Below are 21827 nucleotides of genomic sequence, written 5' to 3'. Positions count from 1 at the left end.
TCGGTTTAGTATTCCTGGTTATTTCCAACAAGTAATTCCCACTAGAAAAGTCAGACTGAGCGCTGACAATTTGTGTTTCAGGACTGATTTTTAGCCCCGATCTAACCCTGGTGGAGCCACCAATCATTTGCCTATTTTGTCCTTCCTAATTCCGCCTTGAATGTCCGTATGGATAATGAGCTGTCCCCAGACAGGAACACATGGAGCAAATTTATGAACACCAGCCCTCATTTATCAAAACCGTCTAACAATAAATCAACAAACTGTAGAAAAAAAAATTTTTGAACTTGGTGCCCATAACAACCAATCACAGAGCAGCTTTCATTTTACCTCAGTGTTAAGAGGATTAAATACTGTTGCCCATAGCAACCAATCACAGAGCAGCTTTCTTTTTCCCACAGCACTGAGGATTGATAACTATTGCCCATAGCAACCAATCACAGTACAGCTTTTATTTTACCTGACCAGTATGAGCAATAGCAGCCAATCACAGCGCCGGTTTCATTTTATCTCAGCAGTATAAGGAATAAAAGCTGAGCTGTAACAACCAATCACGGCGCAGCAATCATTTTACCTCAGCAGTATAAGAAATGAAAGCTGAGCTGTGATTGGTTGCTATGGGCAACACAAATTAGTGGGAAAGTCAGTGAGTTTTTGATTTTTAATCATGCCAGTATTTGTCGCCTGGTGCTGAAGAATGCTCATGCAAAATTTTACTCAAATTGGACCAGAACTGTGGATTTGTATCCGACACAAACACAGGATTTTCCTCCTTCTGTCCTTTGCATTGTATCTACACTATAAAAATGGTTCCATTTGCAGTAAATCCACATGGAACTCGTGGATATGACTACAGGGTTATTTTTCCATGTCTGACCCTCAACTATAAAAGAAAAAAAAGCAATTCCCTTTAAAAACTTACAGGTAGACAAACTCGCAGTGCCGTCCGATGCATTCTCTCCATGTTCATCATCGGTCGGAAGAGACGGATCTGATTGTCCTCCCCTCTGTAAGCTTTCATTCCTTCAAAGAGCTACAAAAAGACGGGGAAATTAAGCGATACGTTTACACAGACAGAAGGTATCGGATTAGCAGACACTGCAAAGTACATGTTTGTAGGCAAAAACTGAAAAGCCAGACCTGCTCCAATTACTTGGAACACCGTGTAAGAGGTGCGCCAGCATCACTCCTGAGCCGTGGGCGCAATTTTATCAACGCCCGCTGATGCATCTGCTGCAGGCTCAAAACAAATGCCGGGTCTAACCTAACTAGAAAAGTGAAGGAAAATGATAATATATGTTGGGACTCTGAATCTCCAAACACTTATCCAACACCTTCGAGTGTAAAAAAAAAAAAAACCCAACCTCAAACTTTTCTAGTTTTTTTTAATTAAAAACCTACTTTCTGGTACTGAACAAAGATGGTCACACTGCTTCTCCAAATACCTCGTATACACTATGCATTAGTATAAGACACTACATGCTGCTCTGACTAGCCAGTGCTGCTCACATGGACAGCACCAGCCAATCAAAACAGGGAGTAGTCTCTTATGCGAATGACACAGTGCAACCATCTTTGCCTGTCCAGAACCGGAGGGCCACTTTAATGCCATGATGTCTGACCTTCTAACATCTTACCTCAACTGAGTAGTGCAGTGCAGAAGTAGCAGGGTGAAGGGAAAGGTTTTGGAAGGGCTTAATGTGAGGCTTTCCCCAGCCTTTCTCATTGCTCCATTCTATGGTCAGCATATGATCTGTGAAGGTTTTCCCAAACACCAAGTCTGACACCGCCGGCTTCTTCTTAGGATGTTTGCTTAATTCTACTTGCAGGTCTGAGGACTGGATGGAAGAAGAAACAAGGAGACCATCAAACTGCAAGCACATGTAATGCATTCATTAGACCATAGAAAGAAAGAAGTTACAAAGGTAACCGTACCGACTCCATACACACTTTCCTTATTCAAGCTGCCAAGTCGGCCATCTATGTCCTTCTAGCGTTCCTCACCTTAAATGTTGTGCTTGCTGCTCTCCATGAGATAATAGGCCAACAGCGCTGAGCTGATATTAGTTGCTTACCAAAAACCTAAGGAATGAGAGCAAAATCAAAATGCAAGTATAAGTGTTACTTAGTATTATAAGATACAGAAGGCTGTGTTCAGAGGTAAAGCCTCGGCAAAAGCTACAAAGTGTGTCATGTGGATCCTGCTATGCAAACAGTGTTTGTAAAAAGATCAGCGAGCATCCAGCCAACTACTGCAATCCTATTAAAGAACACTTTAGTCAGCCGCTCACTAGCTTGCAGTGGGTGGTAACAGGGAATAATAGACTGTCTGATCCATATAGAAAATGCATCCAACAGACTTTAGGTTTAACATTCCTAAGATCCAGTAATGAGTGTAGTTAATAAAAGTGTCACACAAGGAGAAAACTAACTTTGATCACCATAAGCCAGGATATCAGACATCATGTGTTCTTTCCCATGTTGTAATAGTCTACTAATAGAAAATGAACCAACTAGGTGATGGTGTCTTGGTAACCACACTTCTATTACATGGATGAAGGTAGTGGGACCGCGCCCAGACCAAGTAAAGACCCATTTAGACACAAGGATTAACACTCAAAAGCCGTCTATTGAGCGACAATCGTGTTTAAATGTGCCCATCTTTCATTGTTCGGCCAAACGGCGGTTTTCAGTTCTGCTGATAAGTAGGACCGCACGCTGTGTCTGCTGTCCATGGTGCTGAATTCTCCTAGGGGAGCCTGTGGCTGAACAATGCAGCTAATTACAGAGCTCAGACCTTCTGCTGAGTTCTGTAACAGCTCCCAGCAGCTCATTTGTATGCAAATGGAGCTAATAGAGTTCTAATAGCAATTAGTCCCTATTCGTACTTTATGCAAAACGATCACTGATCTTTTAATCTTTTGAAGGATATCTGTGTGTGTAAAAGGGCCTTACGGTCCCTTTACACGGGATGACTGTCGGGCAAACGATGCCCAATACTCGTCCCTGTGTCTCCGCACTCCTGCATGGGAGCTAGCAGAGCTGGCTCGCACACAGAGCGGCCAGCAGGGGGGGCGGAGCAGTGCAGGAGATTTCTCTCCTCTCACTCCCCTGCCCCTCTCCATTAAGATTACACAGCGGCCCTTCACTACTGAACAGTGGCTGTTTAAGCTGAACGATGAGCAATGAGCTTCATCGCTCATCTTTCATGCTGCATAAAGGTGATCGATGAAGTTAATCGCTCATCGTGCAGTTTAAAAAGCCTCTGTTCAGTAGTGAACGGCCGCTGTGTTATGTGAATGGAGAGGGGCAGGGGAGTGAGAGGAGAGAAATCACCTGCATTGCCCCGCCCCCCCTGCTAGCTGCTCCATGAACCAGCCAGCTCCACTAGCTCCCGTGCAGGAGATACAGGGATGAGTGTCGGGCATCGTTTGCTTGACAGTCATCCCGTGTAAAGGGACCTTTAAGCCACTGTATGATGTAGTACTGTATTATTATGCAGATATATTCCCTAGAAGGATTCCTAATTCCTTTCTGTACTATCATACAGAATTTTCCTTAAAACTCCAATTCTCTGCATTCACCTGCAGCCATACGGGAGTGCAGTATGGTTTCTCAGGGGCGTAACTATAGGGGATGCAGGGGATGTGGTTGCTCCCGGGCCCAGGAACCTTAGGGGGCCAATAAGGCCCATCTTCTCCATATAGTAAGCCTAGTAGGAATGAATACAAGGGGGGAAAAATTATTGTAAAAAAATCCTGCGCTCATTGGACAGCCATGTAATAGAGGTCCATAACAAAAAGTGTCATTTTCAGGCAAGCAACAGAGACTTACTTCAAAGGAGGGGGATATGATATACACAGAACCCCCTCCTGATAATGGTATTCCAAATCGTCAATCTGATAATATAGATGCGGTGCTCCAATAGGTGTATAGATTTAAAGGGGTTGTCCCGCGCCGAAACGGTTTTTTTTTTTTTTTACCCCCCCCCCCCCCCCCCCCCCGTTCGGCGCGAGACAACCCCGATGCAGGGGTTAAAAAAACAAACTTACCCGAATCCCGGCGGTCCGGCGTCTTCATACTCACCGCTGAAGATGGCCGCCGGGATCCTCTCTCTCTGTGGACCGCAGGGCTTCTGTGCGGTCCATTGCCGATTCCAGCCTCCTAATTGGCTGGAATCGGCACGTGACGGGGCGGAGCTACACGGAGCCGGCATTCTGCACGAGCGGCCCCATTGAAGACAGCAGAAGACCCGGACTGCGCAAGCACGGCTAATTTGGCCATTAGAGGCCGAAAATTAGTCGGCACCATGGAGACGAGGACGCCAGCAACGGAGCAGGTAAGTATAAAACTTTTTATAACTTCTGTATGGCTCATAATTAATGCACAATGTACATTACAAAGTGCATTATTATGGCCATACAGAAGTGTATAGACCCACTTGCTGCCGCGGGACAACCCCTTTAATGAATTCTTTATTTTTTACAGAATAGTTGGTTATGGTAACGGCAACGCGTTTCAGTGCATACCAGCACCTTTTTCAAGCCATGGCTGTTCTATGAGCGCAGGTTTTTGTTTTTTTAGAATTTTTTTTTTTTTAATCTTGTTTCAGGTGCCCGGGAGTTATCCTCTTCTAAGAGGTCCCCTGTAATCCGTGCAGCTCTCCTCTTCACTATCGGACGCCACCAGCATAGAAAACAGACAACCAATACTTATCTCCAGGACCACGGGTGAGGCACCTGGAGACCCACACTGGGTCCAGGTATCCACACCAGGTGAGTTCTGATCTCCAATATCCTGGGGCACTCTCTTATCGTGTTAAAGTTTAGTAGTATGAATAACGCATTATAGTTGGGGGCCCGGATTTTGCATTGGGGCCCAGAAGCTTCAAGTTACACCTCTGGATCTCGTGGTCCTATGCGTGTGTGTTGTATTATGACTCGGATGGGATACAAGGCCATAGAACAGTTATGTGTGTGGGCCAACTCTCACCAAGAGACAATTTGGGTTTGGAACCAGTAAGCAAATTTGATGTTATGAACAAGCAACGGCTCAACTTATTTACACCGCTTTTACATAAAGCACCACATTACAATAAACTCCAACTCACTGAAAACCTCACTAGACCCCTACTTAAAATGTGACGTGTATTCAAAGTTCAGCTAAAACTCCAATCCAAGATGTGCAGAGATCCAGGTCTATAACAAAGGCCCAGCATCTCACTTAATGCATCGTCAGAGAAGAACTTCCTACAAACGACACTCAGGGATGATTTCAACTCAGCATAGCCCAATTTAGGCTTATGCCCGGTACCTCGGTGTCAGGGGTAGCTGTAGGTAGTGATGCAAGCTTATGACAGTCCCTATTCTGCATCTGTTCTACCTTTACCTAAATGTAAACTTGTTACACTGAGGAAGAAAAAAAAAAGAATACACCTCCACTTTACCATTACTCTTCTAGTTAATCGTTCACATCAGAACTTTTTGATTCTATTTGTTTTCCTCCTTAGGCTAATTTCACTCAAGCGATATTGCGTGCTATTCCCTCGCGGATGTGAGGCGTTTTTGTGTCGAAACCACCCGCATCACTTCAGGTAAGCAGCCATCCTCCGGTCCAGCTTTCAGGATCGGCAAGTATTTGCCATTGTTTTCAATGGGAAACCTTGCATCGAATCAAATCGCATCGCACTCATGTGCACCTTGTACACCATGCCATGTTTTTTCCGGCCCCATTGAAAACAATGGGCGAGGCGTTCCGAGAGAAGACCCAAACATAGGACCTACTGTGATTTTGTTTCCTCTACCGCGATATGGGGGAAAAAACGCTCATGTATATGACCCCATTTAAAGAAATGCGGTTTATATTCGTGCATCTCGTGCAATTTTCTCAGGCCGTGCGTAAGCGGCCTTGTGAGGTCCTGGGCTGTTCAGGGTGGTGCAGGCCAGGGAACAACATACAATCTATAATACCTCTATAAACCCCACAATATCCCCATTTTTGCGGTACCTTGAATTTTAATCCTATTATACTGTAACAATATCCCCAAATAAACCCAAGCTCTAACGTGTGGTAGCGAAAAGTAGTGATAGGAAGGGCTGACTAGAGAGTAGGTCAGAGAGTCATTGAGGAGTGGGACTTTCTTTTCAGGACAACGCTGTATGTAGGTGAGGTAGAACAGGGACTGAGTTAGGCCTCCTGCACACGGGCGGATTGGCATTGCGAAATCCGGAGCGGGATTCCACCTCTGGATTCTGCAGCCTATCCAGCCCATAGCATGCTATGACAATACGCAATTACCTGCGGAAATAGATTGTGACTTCCCGCTCACGGGGGAGAAATCGCAGCATGCTGCGATTTTGTGCAGGCTACGCACAGCTGGCTTCCATTGAAGTCAACGGAAGCCGTCCATCTCGCAGCCGTTCTGCAATCATTGCAGAATGACACGACTGCCATGACCATTGCCACAGCAATGGCGCGGCATCCTCTGTACTGCGCATGTGTGCCGGATGGCACATCATCAGCAGAGGAGAAGACAGCGGAGAGGTACGCTGGGGTTACAGGCCGAGCACCGGGTCGAATCCCGCATGCGGGGTCTGATCCACCTGTGTGCCAGCGGCCTTATGTAACGCTACCCAAACATTGCAGAGCCAGTCATAAGCCTGATGAATGGAAACCACCCCTAACAGACCAGAAGTGATTGTCTGTTGATGTATTAAGTGAAGCGTCTAGTTGGCCATCTTCACTCATCTTTGATTTTTTTGTTGGGTTTTAGTAAAGTTTAATGATATTTACAGATACAAACGGACTAGGCCCTAGGCCTATTAGTAGGATTATAAGGGTTAGTGAGGTATTGTAGGTCTTCACCTGTAGGCACAACACCTATATGCAATTTATTAGCTCCTGCAGTTGCGGATCTAGCAGTGACCAGTCGCTGACCGTTTTCACACCAGCTGCTCTACAATTGCATGAAGTATTTCAGTATATTGCCCTGTATAACCTGGGCCTTATGGGCGTCATGAACTTTCCTGGTTTCGAGACTTTCAAGCTGAAATGTCGCCGTCTTTCACTCCTGTAGCTGATTTAACTACAGATGAAGGGATTTGGCCCGATTTCCCACAGAGGGATTAATAGCAATTCATTAATTATGGTCCTGGCAGCACACTGAGGTAACGTCCCACTGGCAGACTGGGTACAAAAGGCAAAGGGCTGATTTGCATTCTGCACGGCTCAGCAGGTTTCATGGCGTGAGAAGCAGCCCCCTTGCATGTAGACTCCTCCTGGAAGGACGCTCCTGCAGCCAGACCAATCAGTCCAGGGTGTCCTCATAGTTTACCGAGGAGCCTGGACTCTGGACCCTGCAGATGAACAGTCCTCAGCATCTAGGAGAGGATCTCCAGGACTCCTGGGCAGCTGGCTGGAGGGGTGAGTACATCATTACCTAGCATTAGGAAGGGCTTCCTAGACTCCAGGGGGCAGAGAGCGGCTTATACAGTCAGGGGCAGCAAAAGATGAGGCCGTTACTAAATGCAGATGAAATACATTGTAAACCGTGACCCACTGCTAGTCATAACTAGTAACACTGTTATAAATCCATGTTAGCAGATTCCAGTAGGATATCCACACTTGTATGATACAAGCAGTTATATTTCTATATAAAACTGTCCCCATCCTGTAACTTGCCAGTCACTGCAAAACTACAAGTCCCAGCAAACCCTGACAGTGGAGCCCGTGTACTGCATGTAGAACATGCTGCACGTCATCCCAGATCACCCCCCTGCTCTAACACATTACATATCAGCAGCGCCATCATGTTCCACTGGAGGCGGTCGCACAACTTGTAGAACTCATTATCAGCCAAGTTGCAAATGTATCACAGAAAGGGGAAAAAGTTGTACGAATGTCAATAAAACTTCACTGCGTGCTAGATCCCAGCGTATGCCAATGGACGGCACAACGAGGAGCCCGAGCCGCATCTAGCACCTTCTACACACCGCAAAGTATACAGCGGCGCAATTTTAAACACTCTCGTATTTAATAGCTAAAACCCTGTTCATCCTGATCCTCCTGCTGCAGGAAACAAACATCTAAGGGTGCATTTACATGAGCGTAAATACCCAGCGCATTAAGTGCAGATTTTTAATTTCAATGGGTTCTCTAACAGGTATGTTTTTTTTTTCACCTGACTTTTGGTCGCATTAGGGTGCCTTCACACTTGCGATCGAGTTATCGCTCTTTTTTTTTTTTTAAAGTGAATGTCAATAGGATTTTCTAATGTTAAAAACGCCATGTCCTATTGGTATTCGCTTTAAAAACGCAGCGATATCGTGATCGCAAGTGTGAAGGCCCCCTCAAATATAAACCCTGCAGCATGTTTTATCTTGGTGTGTATTATGCACCTTAATAGGCCATTGAAATGAATGCAGGAAATAATAATTACGCAGTAAGCCTGTGTATGTTGCGTATTTACGTGAAAAATCAATAGGATTTCACAGTAGAAGCCTAATTAATGCGTCATCAGAGAATTTATGTATGAAAAAAAACTGCAGAAAACAGCGTGTTTCGGCCCATGAATAGACTGCGTATACATAGACTGAAATACGCCCGTGTGAATGAGCCCCAAGTCAGTTCCTAAGGGACATTTACAAGGTACGATTATCATTCAGAACTGTTCAAGCTCCCACAGGCATGTGAGCGCCAATCGTCCCGTGTAAATGTATGCAGAAAACAGCAGTCTTCACTTGTGAACGACTACTTATTGTGAATGGAGGCGGTCGGGGGGTGGAAAGCTCACCGGTGCGCTCCACCTCCATGCCGGCAGCGATACTCGCTCCTGTGTAATGGAAGAGTAGCGAGCATCACTGGGACAAGTATTGGGCATCATTTGCCCGACAGCTCATCCCGTGTAAATGGGGCATTACAGTGAGGCCCTATTTATGCAACACACCTACACACGCTGTAAATGGCTGACAGATGTAAGGGCCAGTTAAAGGGGTTGTCCCGCAGCAGCAAGTGGGTCTATACACTTCTGTATGGCCATAATAATGCACTTTGTAATGTACATTGTGCATTAATTATGAGCCATACAGAAGTTATCAAAAGTTTTATACTTACCTGCTCCGTTGCTAGCGTCCTCGTCTCCATGGTGCCGACTAATTTTCGGCCTCCGATGGCCAAATTAGCCGCGCTTGCGCAATCCGGGTCTTCTCCTGTCTTCAATGGGGCCGCTCGTGCAGAATGCCGGCTCCGTGTAGCTCCGCCCCGTCACGTGCCGATTCCAGCCAATCAGGAGGCTGGAATCGGCAATGGACCGCACAGAAGAGCTGCGGTCCACGGAGGGAGCAGACCCCGGCGGCCATCTTCAGCAGGTAAGTATGAAGACGCCGGACCGCCGGGATTCAGGTAAGCACTCTCCGTTTGTTTTTTTTAACCCCTGCATCGGGGTTGTCTCGCGCCGAACAGGGGGGGGGGGGGTAAAAAAAAAAAAAACCCCGTTTCGGCGCGGGACAACCCCTTTAATACAGATGTATGTTATCTGTGTATTCCACGAATAGCACATGGGGAGATAAAAAGTTACATGTCCTATTCTCATGGACAGAAGCAGGACATGAAACGTGCTGTCTAAGGCCTCATGTCCACTGGATAATTGTTATTTAAAATCTGCAGCGTTTTTCCCGCACGCGGATCCGCGCCCCATAGGGATGCATTGGACACCCATGGGTAGATAAATACCCGCGGATGGTATTTAAAAGTGATTTTAAAATTTACGGTGCATGAAAAAAACCACGCCATGCTCCATTTAAGTGCGGATCATGCTCCGGATGGCCCCCATTGATCTCTATGGGTGCGGGAGATCCGCTGTGAATATTAAATCTGAATTAAATGGGTGCTGGAGATCCGCTGCGGATTTCAAGGCTGGGAGGTGGAGAAAGTACTAGGAGATGGGGTAAAGTGGGCAAAACACCTCCAGCGTAAAAATTGCATCCGCGTACATACGCGCATGAAAAAAAAAATGCATCCGCATGTCACCTGCATGCAATAAAATACAATTTTAAGCTCATCCACACTGCATCCGCAGCCCAAATCCGCGTTACAAATCCACAGCGGATCTGATTTTCCCCGTGGACATGAGGCCTAAGGCTGGGTTCTCACAGGGCGGATTCTCGGCGGAAATCTCGCGGTTTGGCTGCAGCGAAAAACCGCGAGATTTCCGCCGGGAGAACCGCTGCTGCAAAACCCGCGGCGGCTTTGAAGCGGCCGGGCCGCTTGCTCTTCCACTGCAGCCGGAGCTCCCATAGAGGAAAGCGCGGCCGCAGCGGGGAAAAATAAATGGACATGCTGCGGTCAGCAAATCCGCGCCGCAGCGGCGGCTTCTGCCAGCTTAGCCGCAGCGGATTTGCTGTCCCGTGTGGACGAGTCCACATGGCTGGGATTAGCGGCCGCATGCGGCTTTGCCACGGCAAATCCACCCCGTGTGAACCCAGCCTAATAGGAGTTGCCTCCAAGTTTCTCAGGTGCAACTTGCATACGACCATGTGACATTAGCCTAACAGCGGTTAGCATTTAGGGCTCCTTCACACAGGCGCATGTTTCAGCGCAACGTATTTGCGCTATAAACGAGGTAGATTTGTGTGCATATTGGTGCATTTTAATGTACCTTTTGCACACAGGACACAACCACGCCTCAATTTAAATGGCTATTTAGCCTAATGAGGTCCAGATTTGTTCTTTTTTTCACGGAATCGCACATTTCTGTTTACAGTGTGTAACTCGCAGACTTCTATGGGGACCATCAGTAAGCAAATGTGCACTAAATAGAGTGGTTTCCATTTTTTTCCCACGTGTAAGAAATGCGCATGCGAAAACACAAGAAAATGAACACATAAAAAAAAAAAATCGTTGGATTCTATTCTTTGCGTTTTGCGCATGCAACTTTTGTACGCGCTAATGCGCCGGTAAAAGGGGCCCTAAGGGCTCCTGCACCCTGGCGATAACGATATCGCTGTGTTTTTTTAAATGCGAATGTCAATAAGACTTTCTAATGTTAAAAACACATTGCACAAAAAAAAAATGCAAGTTGGTGCTTTGCAATTTTTGTGCAATGTGTTTTTAACATTAGAAAGTCTTATTGACATTCGCATTAAAAAAAACGCAGCGATATCGTCATCACCTGTGTGCAGGAGCCCTTATACGGAGCTTTAGCCTTCTTCATAAACAGATACCAGTAATGTGAAGGGTGGCATGTTCCAGTGTTTGCCTTTGGTCTGCTATTGCAGAGGTCAGCACTCTCCTAGTTGTATTGTGCAGGATGTTCCAACTAACGGAGCTGGAGCTTCTATCACCTGCTATATACAGTATATATACCCATATACTGTACAATGCCTTATTGTTCCTGTAGTAACTGGTCTCCAAATCAGATAAGAGCCAGAAACAGGCTGGAATCAGGCGGGTGACCTTGGAGAAGGTTCCCAGGTGCCACACAATGGTTTGTTCACAACCACCAGCTCTCCATCACTAGGTTACTACACTGGTTGGCTCATCACATATATTCCACATTTATCTACACACTCAAAAAAATAAAATTAAAAATAAATAAATCGCGCCCCTACAAGGAGTTGTCGTTTTGCTGCAGAACTCGGCATGAAGTTCCATCTCAGCAGATATGTAAATGATTAGCGTTGTGGGGTGATTAGATGAACGGTCTTATCACCTGAGGCACTAAAGCCGCATGCCCACAGCCGTGTAAGTCTCCGCCAGCGGAATATCACAGCGGAGTCCGTCACAGCGCCCTGCATAGACCACATACTCACCTCTCCGGATCCACTGTGCGCGTTCCGCCTAGCGAGCTGGCGCACATGCACAGTACAGCGCGTGAAGCGCTGGGAGTGCGGGATGACACGGCTGGCAATGGCGCGTTATCACGCGATACTTCTGCTTCGCTACTGCGGAAGCATAGCATGACGGACAGCTTCCACTGACTACAATGGAAGCCGGACACGCGTATTCCCATGGCAATTACAGCATGCCGCGGTTTCTTTTACACTGCGGAATTCCGTGGTAGAATTCCGCAGCGTGAACATTGAGCTATTAGGTTCAATAGAACCCAATAGCTGTGGCATAACGCTGCGGATTTCCGCTGCATGAAACACTGCAAAAATCCGGCACTGGGCATTAGCTCTAAAAGTGGTTCCATCCTTGGCCTATAAAAGGCTCTCGGAGGCTACTTGTGTGTAGTGACCTCTTTTTCTCTTGTGTAGAGCTTGTTGAGCACTAGACACCTCTATGATACATTCAAACAGCTTTCACCCCTTAACAGACTTTGAGAGGGGCGCATTATCGGAATGTGAGAGGCTAGATGGTTATATCGACCAACTGCCCATCTTTTGAGCGATAATCGTGTCTAAATGGGCCTTAAGAGTGTTTTGGATTTAGAGCTCCGCCACAGAAAACATTAAACCCTTAAGCCAAGGCACTGTACTGGGACCAGTAGATGTGTGAGGGTATAGAAGACGACCGGGCTGAGGACGTCCTTGACAGAGCACCAGTAGAGAGGATCATCTGACCTTCCGACAAGCACGAGCAGCTCTAGCTGTTTCATTGTCCACCATCCAGAGACAGGGGGCGCTGTCTGTACAGATTCCTGTGTCTGTCTGAACCATTTCCACATGCTTGGCTGAAGGACATTTGGTCTCACAGCGCCCATTACATGTACTGCCTTTGTCACCCACCCACTGTTGCCTCAGTTTGCCGTGGATGTCATGAATGATGAAACTGAACACTAGAGTGGGACCAGGTTGTCTTCAGCAATGAATCTAGCTTTAGTTTGGGCAATGACAATGGATGTGTTAGTGTCTAGAGTCCTGGGGGGGGGGGGAGCGCCTCAATCCTGCCTTTGCTGTGGAGCGGCACACTGCTCCCTGCTGGTGTGATGGTCTGAGGGGCGATAACATATGACAGTTAGCAGTGGTATGAGGAACAAGGATAGTTCAGCAATATATTCATATTTCTCTATTAGATCAGCAAGTTTTAATTTTGCAATGCCACCTATGGTGTGGTTGTAATTTCTGTCAAAGTATGGGGGTTTTCATGAACGGGCAGAGCTTAATAGCATTCCAAATAACACTGAGTGGCAATATCGTGTAAGCAGCATAGGTCTATTTGTACTGTGCTTGGCCAACGGAGCCATGCGCAATACAGATATTTACGGATTCCGCTGTGCGCTCACCCATGCAGAATCTGACTCGTTTATGTGCCGCCGGCTTTAGGAGACTCTCCTGGCCAATAAGCTAGGGGACAGTCACACCTGAGAGATCTCTACAACTACAAATCAGTTCCTCTTACGTGAATGGGGGTGTTTTAAAGGGAAAGTACATGGGGCTTCTATAAGCCCTAAATCAGATGAACAGGACAATCACACTGGTTGTGAATATACCTTATCTAAACAGAAGATGGAACAATACTTCTGCAGCGCCACCTATTGGAAGGCAGTATTCCTGCAAGTCACTGTCAGACTTTCTAGGCAAGCCTTATAACAATGACTAAGAATTGTAGGCCAAGCCAGAAACAGCTGTCTGTGTATGGCATTCTGGATGTGGCTTACAAATCACAGTCATTGATTCCCTGAAACAACAATTAGGGGATACGCCAGAATAGTAAGCAAACTACACAGTCTATACGAGGGGTGAACTAGCGGCGCCATAATGAAATGTACGCTGCAAATAAAGTGGTGCATCGTCTCCCTGATTGACCCAGAAGAGTGTTGTCCTAAGAGTGCTGAAACTACAACTCCCAGCATAACCTGGTGGCCAGCTCCGACCAACAGCATGACTGCTTTATAGGATTCCACGATGCAAGCCCATCAATCCCTTTAGGACAATCAGCGTTGAGTTTTCAGCTGCTTCCATAGTCTTTAGCTATAATATATATCTCCCTGTAATACAATACCAGGATACATTTGTGTTGGGAACAAGCTTCTTTACTTCTATGGGCAGAATATAGGAGAAGGCAGTCTATGAGAGAGCAAAATGTGGGGTTTATAGAGAAAGCTAGAGGATTAATAATAGGAGATTAGCTATTGACCTTGCAAATTCAGACAGGTAGTCCTCTATGTCCATGTGAGCCAGGCTGTAGTTCTAAAAGACATCTGGGAGTGGGAACAGAAAACAATGCTGCCCTCTAGTGTTCAGCTCTGTAATAACATGTGCAGGTAACAGAACACAAGAGGGCAGCACCTGACAGTCATTGCAATGTAAGCTGCGGCAGTTTTTGAAGCCAAAACCAGGAGTGGATAAAAAAAACGTTGTAGAAGTTGTACCCGTCCTTCAGGCCTCCTCACACACATATTCGGGATTAAAAATTGTTGTGCTTTGCCACGATTTTACTTTAGTTTTCGTCCACTCCTTTCTACCGCCGAAAGCGTGTTTTAGCGTACCCAATTATTGTGATGGGTGATGAGGTGCGCTAAACAGCCAAAGATAGAGCAGACGGCGCTGGAAAGAGCGTTCAACCCTTGCAGTCAAATGCATGTCTGCAAGCCCTATTGATATCAATGGGAGCGTTATACTGCGATTACCGCAGGGTGTTCAAAATGCTGCGTTAATCGAGGTAAAAACCGCCTGTGTGAGGGAGGCCTTATTCTCGCTCTCCTTTTATCATCCTCACCTAGTTTTAACTTCAAGAACCACATAAAAAAAAAATTGTCACGTGTGAATGAAGCGTCACACTACAAGTCGCAGTCCTGGGGAATGCGAGGAGTGTATTCACGTACCCACTTTGTGAAGCTTTACCACAAATATCATACAACGAAGGTGTCACGGAAAACATGCGAGTACCCCCAATATAGGGGTGCCACATCAGCCTTATGGGTGCCTTCAAAGGGCCGACTGTAATTATAAAAATGTATAGTAATAGTGACCCCCATAGTAGCTCCAGTAGTAAAATAGTTCAAGTCCCTTAAAAAAATTAAAAAAATAAAAAATTCCACCAATAAAGCATATTTGGTTTCACCGAGACCATAAAACTCTGATCTATTAAAGTTTGGCCGCCTGCACACAGATGAATTTTGCTTCAGAATCTGCGGCGGGAGTCCAATTGTGATTTCTGCTTGCGGGGGGGGGGGGGGGGGGGGGGAAGGGAGGGGAATAATAAATAAAAAGCGCTGCGGAATAAGTTGGCGCTATACAAATAAAGATTATAAAAATCACGGCATGCTCCGTTTTTGCGTGGATTCTGTGTGGACGGCTTCCATTGAAGTCAATGACAGCTGTCCGACATTCAGCCCTTCCGCAATGATATTGTGGAAAGGTCGCGGGTACCTGCGTCACAGCAAAGCAACAGCACGGGAAAAATAAACTCTTTAAAAATGTAGCCATGTGAGCAGCAAAATAAACAAAAAGTTAAGATTTTTTTAAAGCGTGGAGGAAAACTAAAATGAAAAAGGGCCGCGTTCTTAAGGGGTTAAGCAACGTTAATTGAGTATTATAGGCCACCTGCACACGGACAGGTCGGATTCCGCATGCGGAGTCAAACCCTGTGCCCGGCCGTTACCCCCACGTACCTGACCACAGTCGTCTTATCTGTATTGCAGATGTGCCGGCCAGCGCACATGCGCAGTATAGATAATGCCCTCGCTAGACGAGGACGTGGATCCAGCGACCTTTCTAATGTTTGCGTGGAATCCGCCTAGGAATAGAGCATGCTGCGATTCTGCAAGCGGGAGGGGGGGGGAAAAACGCTTTTCCATAGCATGCTATGGGTGGTATTTGCTGCGGAATTTGGAGGCAGATGACCGCTCTGGATTCTGCAATGCAAATCCACCCGTGTGCAGGCAGCAGATAATACTCTAAGCACTACATACAATTGTGGTACTCGCTAGATCATTGAAAGAATACGCAACAGTGCAGCCCATTTATATTTACCAATATGGTGTCAATCTCCCCACCTCCCCCATTTAGCTTTATTGGTATTTACTGTAAATAGTACGAAAACATCTGTCTATATAAATCAGATATTACACCCTTCATAGCGCCAGAACACCCGAGAGAAATCACCAAAGTCTCGGAACTTAAGGAACCAGAAACACTGTTGGAAACTTCATAAAGCTCTCTAAGTTGTTCAAATCTATAAATGTATCCATTTCAAAAAGATTACTATTAGAGATGAGTGAGCATTGCCCTTAGCAAGTACCTGAGTACCTGCCCGCTCGAGAGAAAAGGTTCGGCTGCTGACGCGGGTGACAGGTGAGTTGCGGCAGTCAGCAGGGGGGAGCGATAGAGAGATCTCCCCTCTGTTCCTCCCCGCTCTCCCCCGCCGCTCCCGGCAGCCGAATCTTTTCTCTCGAGCAGGCAGGTACTTGCTGAGGGCAATGCTCGCTCAAGCAATTGCCCTTAGCGAGTATGCTCGCTCATCACTAATTACTATTCTTCCACGGCATATAATCACATGATCTCTGTCCAGAGGCTCTGATGCTATACACACGACCACATAATTCTGATATGGGAAGCATGACCCCCCCCCAGTATTATACGGTTTGCATTAAACCATGGGTATGGAGCAGCGGGGGGCTAAGGGATTTAACATTTGTCCATTAAAACTAATGAATTGATTTTTTTTCCTTGTAGGGACAGAAGTTATGACGTTTCTGAAGATGATTCTGGAAGGCAGATTGGATTTACAGAAATTCAAGTAATGTTTTATTGGAAACAGGCCTGAATATAACAGAAGTACCCTCGACCAAGGCCGTCTTTATCAAGCCAATACTATGAAGTTCTTCTAATTGGATGTATGGAGAAATAGTGAGTATAGGAGGGTGAATAAGCGTCTGCATCAAAAGATGTCTTGCAATGTATGATCTAATGTTTAGCAATAATGCAGACAATGTAGCGGCTGCTGAGCTATGGAGAATACACATATTAAAGGGAATGCCACGTCCTTCACTCTATGCTGCCCTCGGTGAGAACAGCATAAGGAACATTACAGGTTCACTTGAAGGCCTCATGTCCACGGGGAAAATCAGATCCGCTGCAGATTCTACATGTAGAATCTGCAGCGGGTCCCTCCTGCCCCGCGGACATGAGCGCCGAAAATAAGAATTTAAAAGTATTTACCATCCGGCGCGGGCGGAGAAGATCAGCTGTTCCTCACGGCCGGATCTTCATTTTCGGCCGGCGGATGAATTCCTGACGCCGGCGGCACGTCGCCGGCACGTCGCCGACGTGCCGCGCGCATGCGCCGGGCACATCCGCCGAGCCGAAGCAAGGAAGATGCGGCCGTGAGGAACAGCTGACCTTCCCCGCCCGCGCCGGATGGTAAATACTTTAAATTCCTATTTTAGGTCTCCCGCGGATCCGGACGGCTTCCATAGGCTTCAATAGAAGCCCGCGGGAGCCGTCCCCGCGGGAGACCCGCACGAAAATGGAGCATGGTCCGGATTTTTCCATGCTCCATTTTTTTTTAAATCCCTTTTATTGACGATCCGCGGGTATTTATCTACCCGCGGGTGGTCAATGCATCCCTATGGGATGCGGATCCGCATGCGGGAGATCCGCTGCGGATCTTAAATCATATTTTGCCCGTGGACATGAGCCCGAAGGGATAGAAATGCTGCAGAAAATTCTGCAGCATTTCCACATAAAAACTCTTGTGAAAATCCGCACTGTAGCCGTGTATCCGCAGCGGATTTTAGTAGCTGCATCACCCCCCCCCTTCCCTTGGAATATATATGGCACTGCCAGCGTACCCCAGCAAAGACTCCCTGGCAGCTTCTAGTCAGGTGATTTCAGACCAGCAGCTCAGCGCTCACTAGAGGCTGCCAGGGTGCGGAGAAGCCATGTGCGGATTCCTGGGCAAACACATAAGGCCACAAGGACGGGGCAGTTTTTAGAGGAATTTCATCTCCACTTTTAAAAAGCTGTAACTTTATTTTTTCATCAAGACGCCAATATGAGGGCTCGGTCGTTTTTTGTGTGGCAAACTGTAGTTTTTATTGGCACCATTTTTTGTGCTACATGTCATGTATTGTAAAACTTTTACTAAGTTTTTTTGGAGGACAGGAAGAGGAAACATCAATCTTTTTTTTTACAGCTTTAGGGTGCCTGTCCATGGGCGCGATTCCAACGGCGAATCACGCCAGCCGAAGCTTCCCATAGCATTGCTATGGAAAGCGCTGGCCCCATGTCCATGAGCGGAGAATCATTGCGATTCTCCGCTTGCGGCGGGCAATTAGCAGCATGCTTCGATTTTCCCCGATTCTCCACGGTCAGCCTATCAGATTAGGCTGACCGGTGAAGATTTGTGTGCGGCTCCTGCTCCCGGGCGGCAACTCCTGCGGCGGCGATCTGCCGCAGGACTTCACAATGCCCATGGACAGGGGGCTTTAATCATACAGCATAAATGACAATTTCTTTCTGTGGTTTGGTACAATTAGGATACCAAAATTATATATATTTTTTTAGGTTTTCCCCACAATACAAACCTTTTTTTTTTATATATTTTTTGTATCATAGCATTCAAAGTCCCATAACACTTATTTTTCCACCGACTGAGCTCTTGTTTTATTGACATAATGAGCTGTAGTTATAATTGGTACCACATTGGGGTACATACAGCTTTCTTGATCAATTTTATTGAGTTTTTCTGGGAGGTGAAATCACTTTTATTATATACAAAGTTAAGAAAATGCGCAGAAAAGTTTTTTTTGGTTACTTTTTCTTAATGTAGGGGAGTTGAACCAGAAAAGCCACGATACCTATTCTGTACTGCAATGCATTGTTGCTTACAATAGTGATCACAGGCCATGGCAGGCCCAGACGCCAGTGTCTGGTGCAACCCACCGGCAATTACATAGTGGAGGGCCACTGACGTCAGAAGGAGTGCACTCCCTCCGTGAACCCTTTACAGTGGGAGGCCGGCAGTCAGTCACAGCCAGGTCCCGCTGCGGGATGGCGCAGGCTCACTTCTGAGCCCGTGCCATCCGCAGGACATACGTTTATGTCCTGTTGCGTTAAGTACAATGTTCCCAGCTGCTAAGTTGGTTCTCCAGCTAAAAACTGAGTAAAATAAAATAAAAATAAAATATGACTTCTCACCTACTCCAGAGGTTCCCACCGCCCGGAATCCAGAAGCCGATGGGTGGCCATGGAAGAATCAGTGTTCAAGCCTGTAATTGGCTGAGCCGTCACAATTAATGGCACATGACCGCCCGCTGGCTTCTTCCCGGGCTCCCAGCATTGGGTACCAGTGATGAGCAGCTGCTTACAGTGGGCGAGTATTCATTTGTTCTTTTATTTTGTACAACTTTAAGCTTGCAAATTATTATTATTATTTTTTTTTTTAGTTCCATTATATCGCTTTGAATACATTTTGGAATCCTACTTCTCCCTCCAGGCTCCATACCTGACGTAGGCCAAAGCAAACAAAAATTAAATTCCATGCCTGTTTAAAAGAGCCTTCACATTTTTCTCTCATTGATATAAGGGGATTTAGCTCCGATCACGAGAACAGGGGACCCTTGTCCACCCGCTGTAAAAACATAGCCAAAAAGAGTTTGAATGGAGCAGCAGTCAAGCAGACAGGAAACCACTTAATTCAAAGCCTGTAGCACTAAAACAGCTGAGTTCTGGCAATCGGTGGGCTCAGATCCCCGCTGTCCTAATTGTTTTAGGCTCAAATAATGCTACCCTCAAACAGTTTACTACTGTCCATGAAAATGCATCTCAATGTAAATGCCTGCATACTCCATACCTGAGCTACACCCAATAATGAAACAATGGGGGAGATTTACTAAGCAGTGTGCCAGAGAAAAGTAGAATACAAGGAACACATTTTGCACCCATCATGATGGGTTTTAAAAGTCTAGTAAAAGAGGAATTCCCAAAATGGTGTAAAATATTTAGGTATATGTGCAGCAGCCATGAAGTGGGTAAAAGAAAGGAATCTAAGAGAACTAGCTCGTTGGGACAAATTTATGCCACTTTTTTTTTTTTTTTTAATAAATTTGAAGCAATAAGCGACATTTTTACAAAAGTTCAAACTTCTTACAAGTTTCAGCTTGCAAAGAAAGGGTCCTTAGTTTGTTTGTCTTTCGCTTCGTTGAAATGGAATTCGTTCAGTCATTTGAAAGACTGAACAACTTGAGAGTAGGGGTGATTGTTTGCCTTTCATAAACACAATGACTACTTGTTTACTCATGCTGGCAGAAGACAATGGCTTATCCTCACACTAATTAAAACCCTGCCAGCCATAGATTCCTCGCATAAACACACTCCCACGTGAGCAAACAACATATACAGTGCTCACTTTAGCCAACCAGGGAAATGGCGAGGATTACAAATGGTTATCTGTACAATGAAAGGCTCAGCATTTATATGCAAAAAAGTAGTTAATTCGTTTAGTCAGTTGTTTGTTCAAACGACAATCGTTGTGTGTAAATGGCGCTTAGTAGCTGTATACGTATTGTATACCCGTTATACAGACTGGGGGCGTTTCCCCTCCAATAAATTTATGGGAGCTATAAAGACAAAGTGAATATGCAAATTGCATGTATATTAACTGCATACTGCGCACTACAGAGCCAAAATACAGTCGTGTGAGCCCTAAGAAACCCTTCACATGGGTGTTTTTGCACGCATTGATCTCAATGGGTTTGCTCACATTACCCATTTTTGCATGCGCATATTGGGCACATGAAAAAAACAAAACAGCGCATGCTCTACTTTTATGCACATTTGCGCACTAAAGGTTCACATAGATGTCTATGGGGTGTGCACAAATGCGCTTTCAAAACGCAAGGAGGTGCGCAATTACACAGGAAAAAAAACATCTGGAACTCAGGCTAAATAGCCATTTAAAATCAGGGCGAGTTCGTCTGCCGTGCACATGAACATGCCCTGCGGTAGCAAAAAGTACATTAAAACATGCAGATACGTGCACAAAAAAAAAAAAAAGACTCGTTCACAATGCAATGACATTGTGCTGAAGCCCTTTTAAGTGAAAGTAATTAGTTAATCACTTACTGCTACAAAATGTGGTCCGCATAATGCAAGCCAAAACTCTGCAGCAATGTACAGAACAATAGAAGTCAATAAGGTTTAAAAACATTTACGGACAGGAAAAAAAAAAATTCCACTGCGGAAGTTAGTCATGCTGCGGGTTTTCAAATCCTCAGCATTATTCTTTTAAGTGCAAATTAATCACATCCATGTCTGTGCCTTGTCAGTATGTCTGTATAAATATACATGCCTCTTCGGATGTATTCCATTATTCCTGAGGAAGAACCCCAAGTAGGTTGGAAAGCTCTCTATAACATCATGTATTTTTTGTAAGTCATTAAAAGGTATCATATCTAGAAGATGACTTGGTTTCCCTTGGTGGGAACAATCACATTCTACTTGTTGCTGAAATACCACAGAATTAATTAATTGCAATACAAAGAGTAATTTTCACACCAAAATCTGCTTGTGGATTTGTTACCTTGTGATGCGCAAGCGTACCCTAGAGCAGTTTCCCACACAACTAAGACATGTGCGGTCACGCAAGTCATCACCTCGCCGGGTGAGCAGGATCCAGCTTGTAGCTCAGGGCTGTAGCTACAGTACACAGGGAACAGAAGGCAGCTTCCACACATCTTACTTAGGCCAGCTGCACAGGGGCATATTTGCATTGTGGAGTCTGGAGCGGGCGTCCGCCCCCCGGATTCCGTAGCAAATACCCCCATAGTATGCTAAGGAAAAGCGCTTTTTTTCTGCACATGAGTGGAAATGAATTGCAATTTAAGTCAATGGAAGTCGTTCGACTTGCGGCCCAAGTCGTTCGACTTGCAGTAAAAGTGCCAC

At 45.8% G+C, this 21827-nt stretch overlaps 1 protein-coding gene across 1 annotated transcript in view; it reads right to left on the bottom strand.

Annotated features, from left to right (window-relative positions):
- The window catches only part of LOC136632691 (branched-chain-amino-acid aminotransferase, cytosolic-like), a 43987-nt gene that overhangs the window by 14199 nt on the left and 7961 nt on the right, over positions 1–21827 (bottom strand). Inside the window, exons 2-4 of the mRNA XM_066607741.1 lie at positions 2005–2082; positions 1638–1838; positions 923–1033 (exon numbers count right to left, since the gene is read on the bottom strand). Coding sequence (XP_066463838.1) covers positions 923–1033; positions 1638–1838; positions 2005–2082 — 390 coding nt within the window. The remainder of the gene's footprint in view (positions 1–922; positions 1034–1637; positions 1839–2004; positions 2083–21827) is intronic.

The sequence above is a fragment of the Eleutherodactylus coqui genome, chromosome 6 (genome assembly GCF_035609145.1).
Source record: "Eleutherodactylus coqui strain aEleCoq1 chromosome 6, aEleCoq1.hap1, whole genome shotgun sequence".
Classification (NCBI taxonomy): domain Eukaryota; kingdom Metazoa; phylum Chordata; class Amphibia; order Anura; family Eleutherodactylidae; genus Eleutherodactylus; species Eleutherodactylus coqui.
Note: the sequence above shows the minus strand (reverse complement) of the source record. Positions and strands in the feature narration are given on the sequence as shown.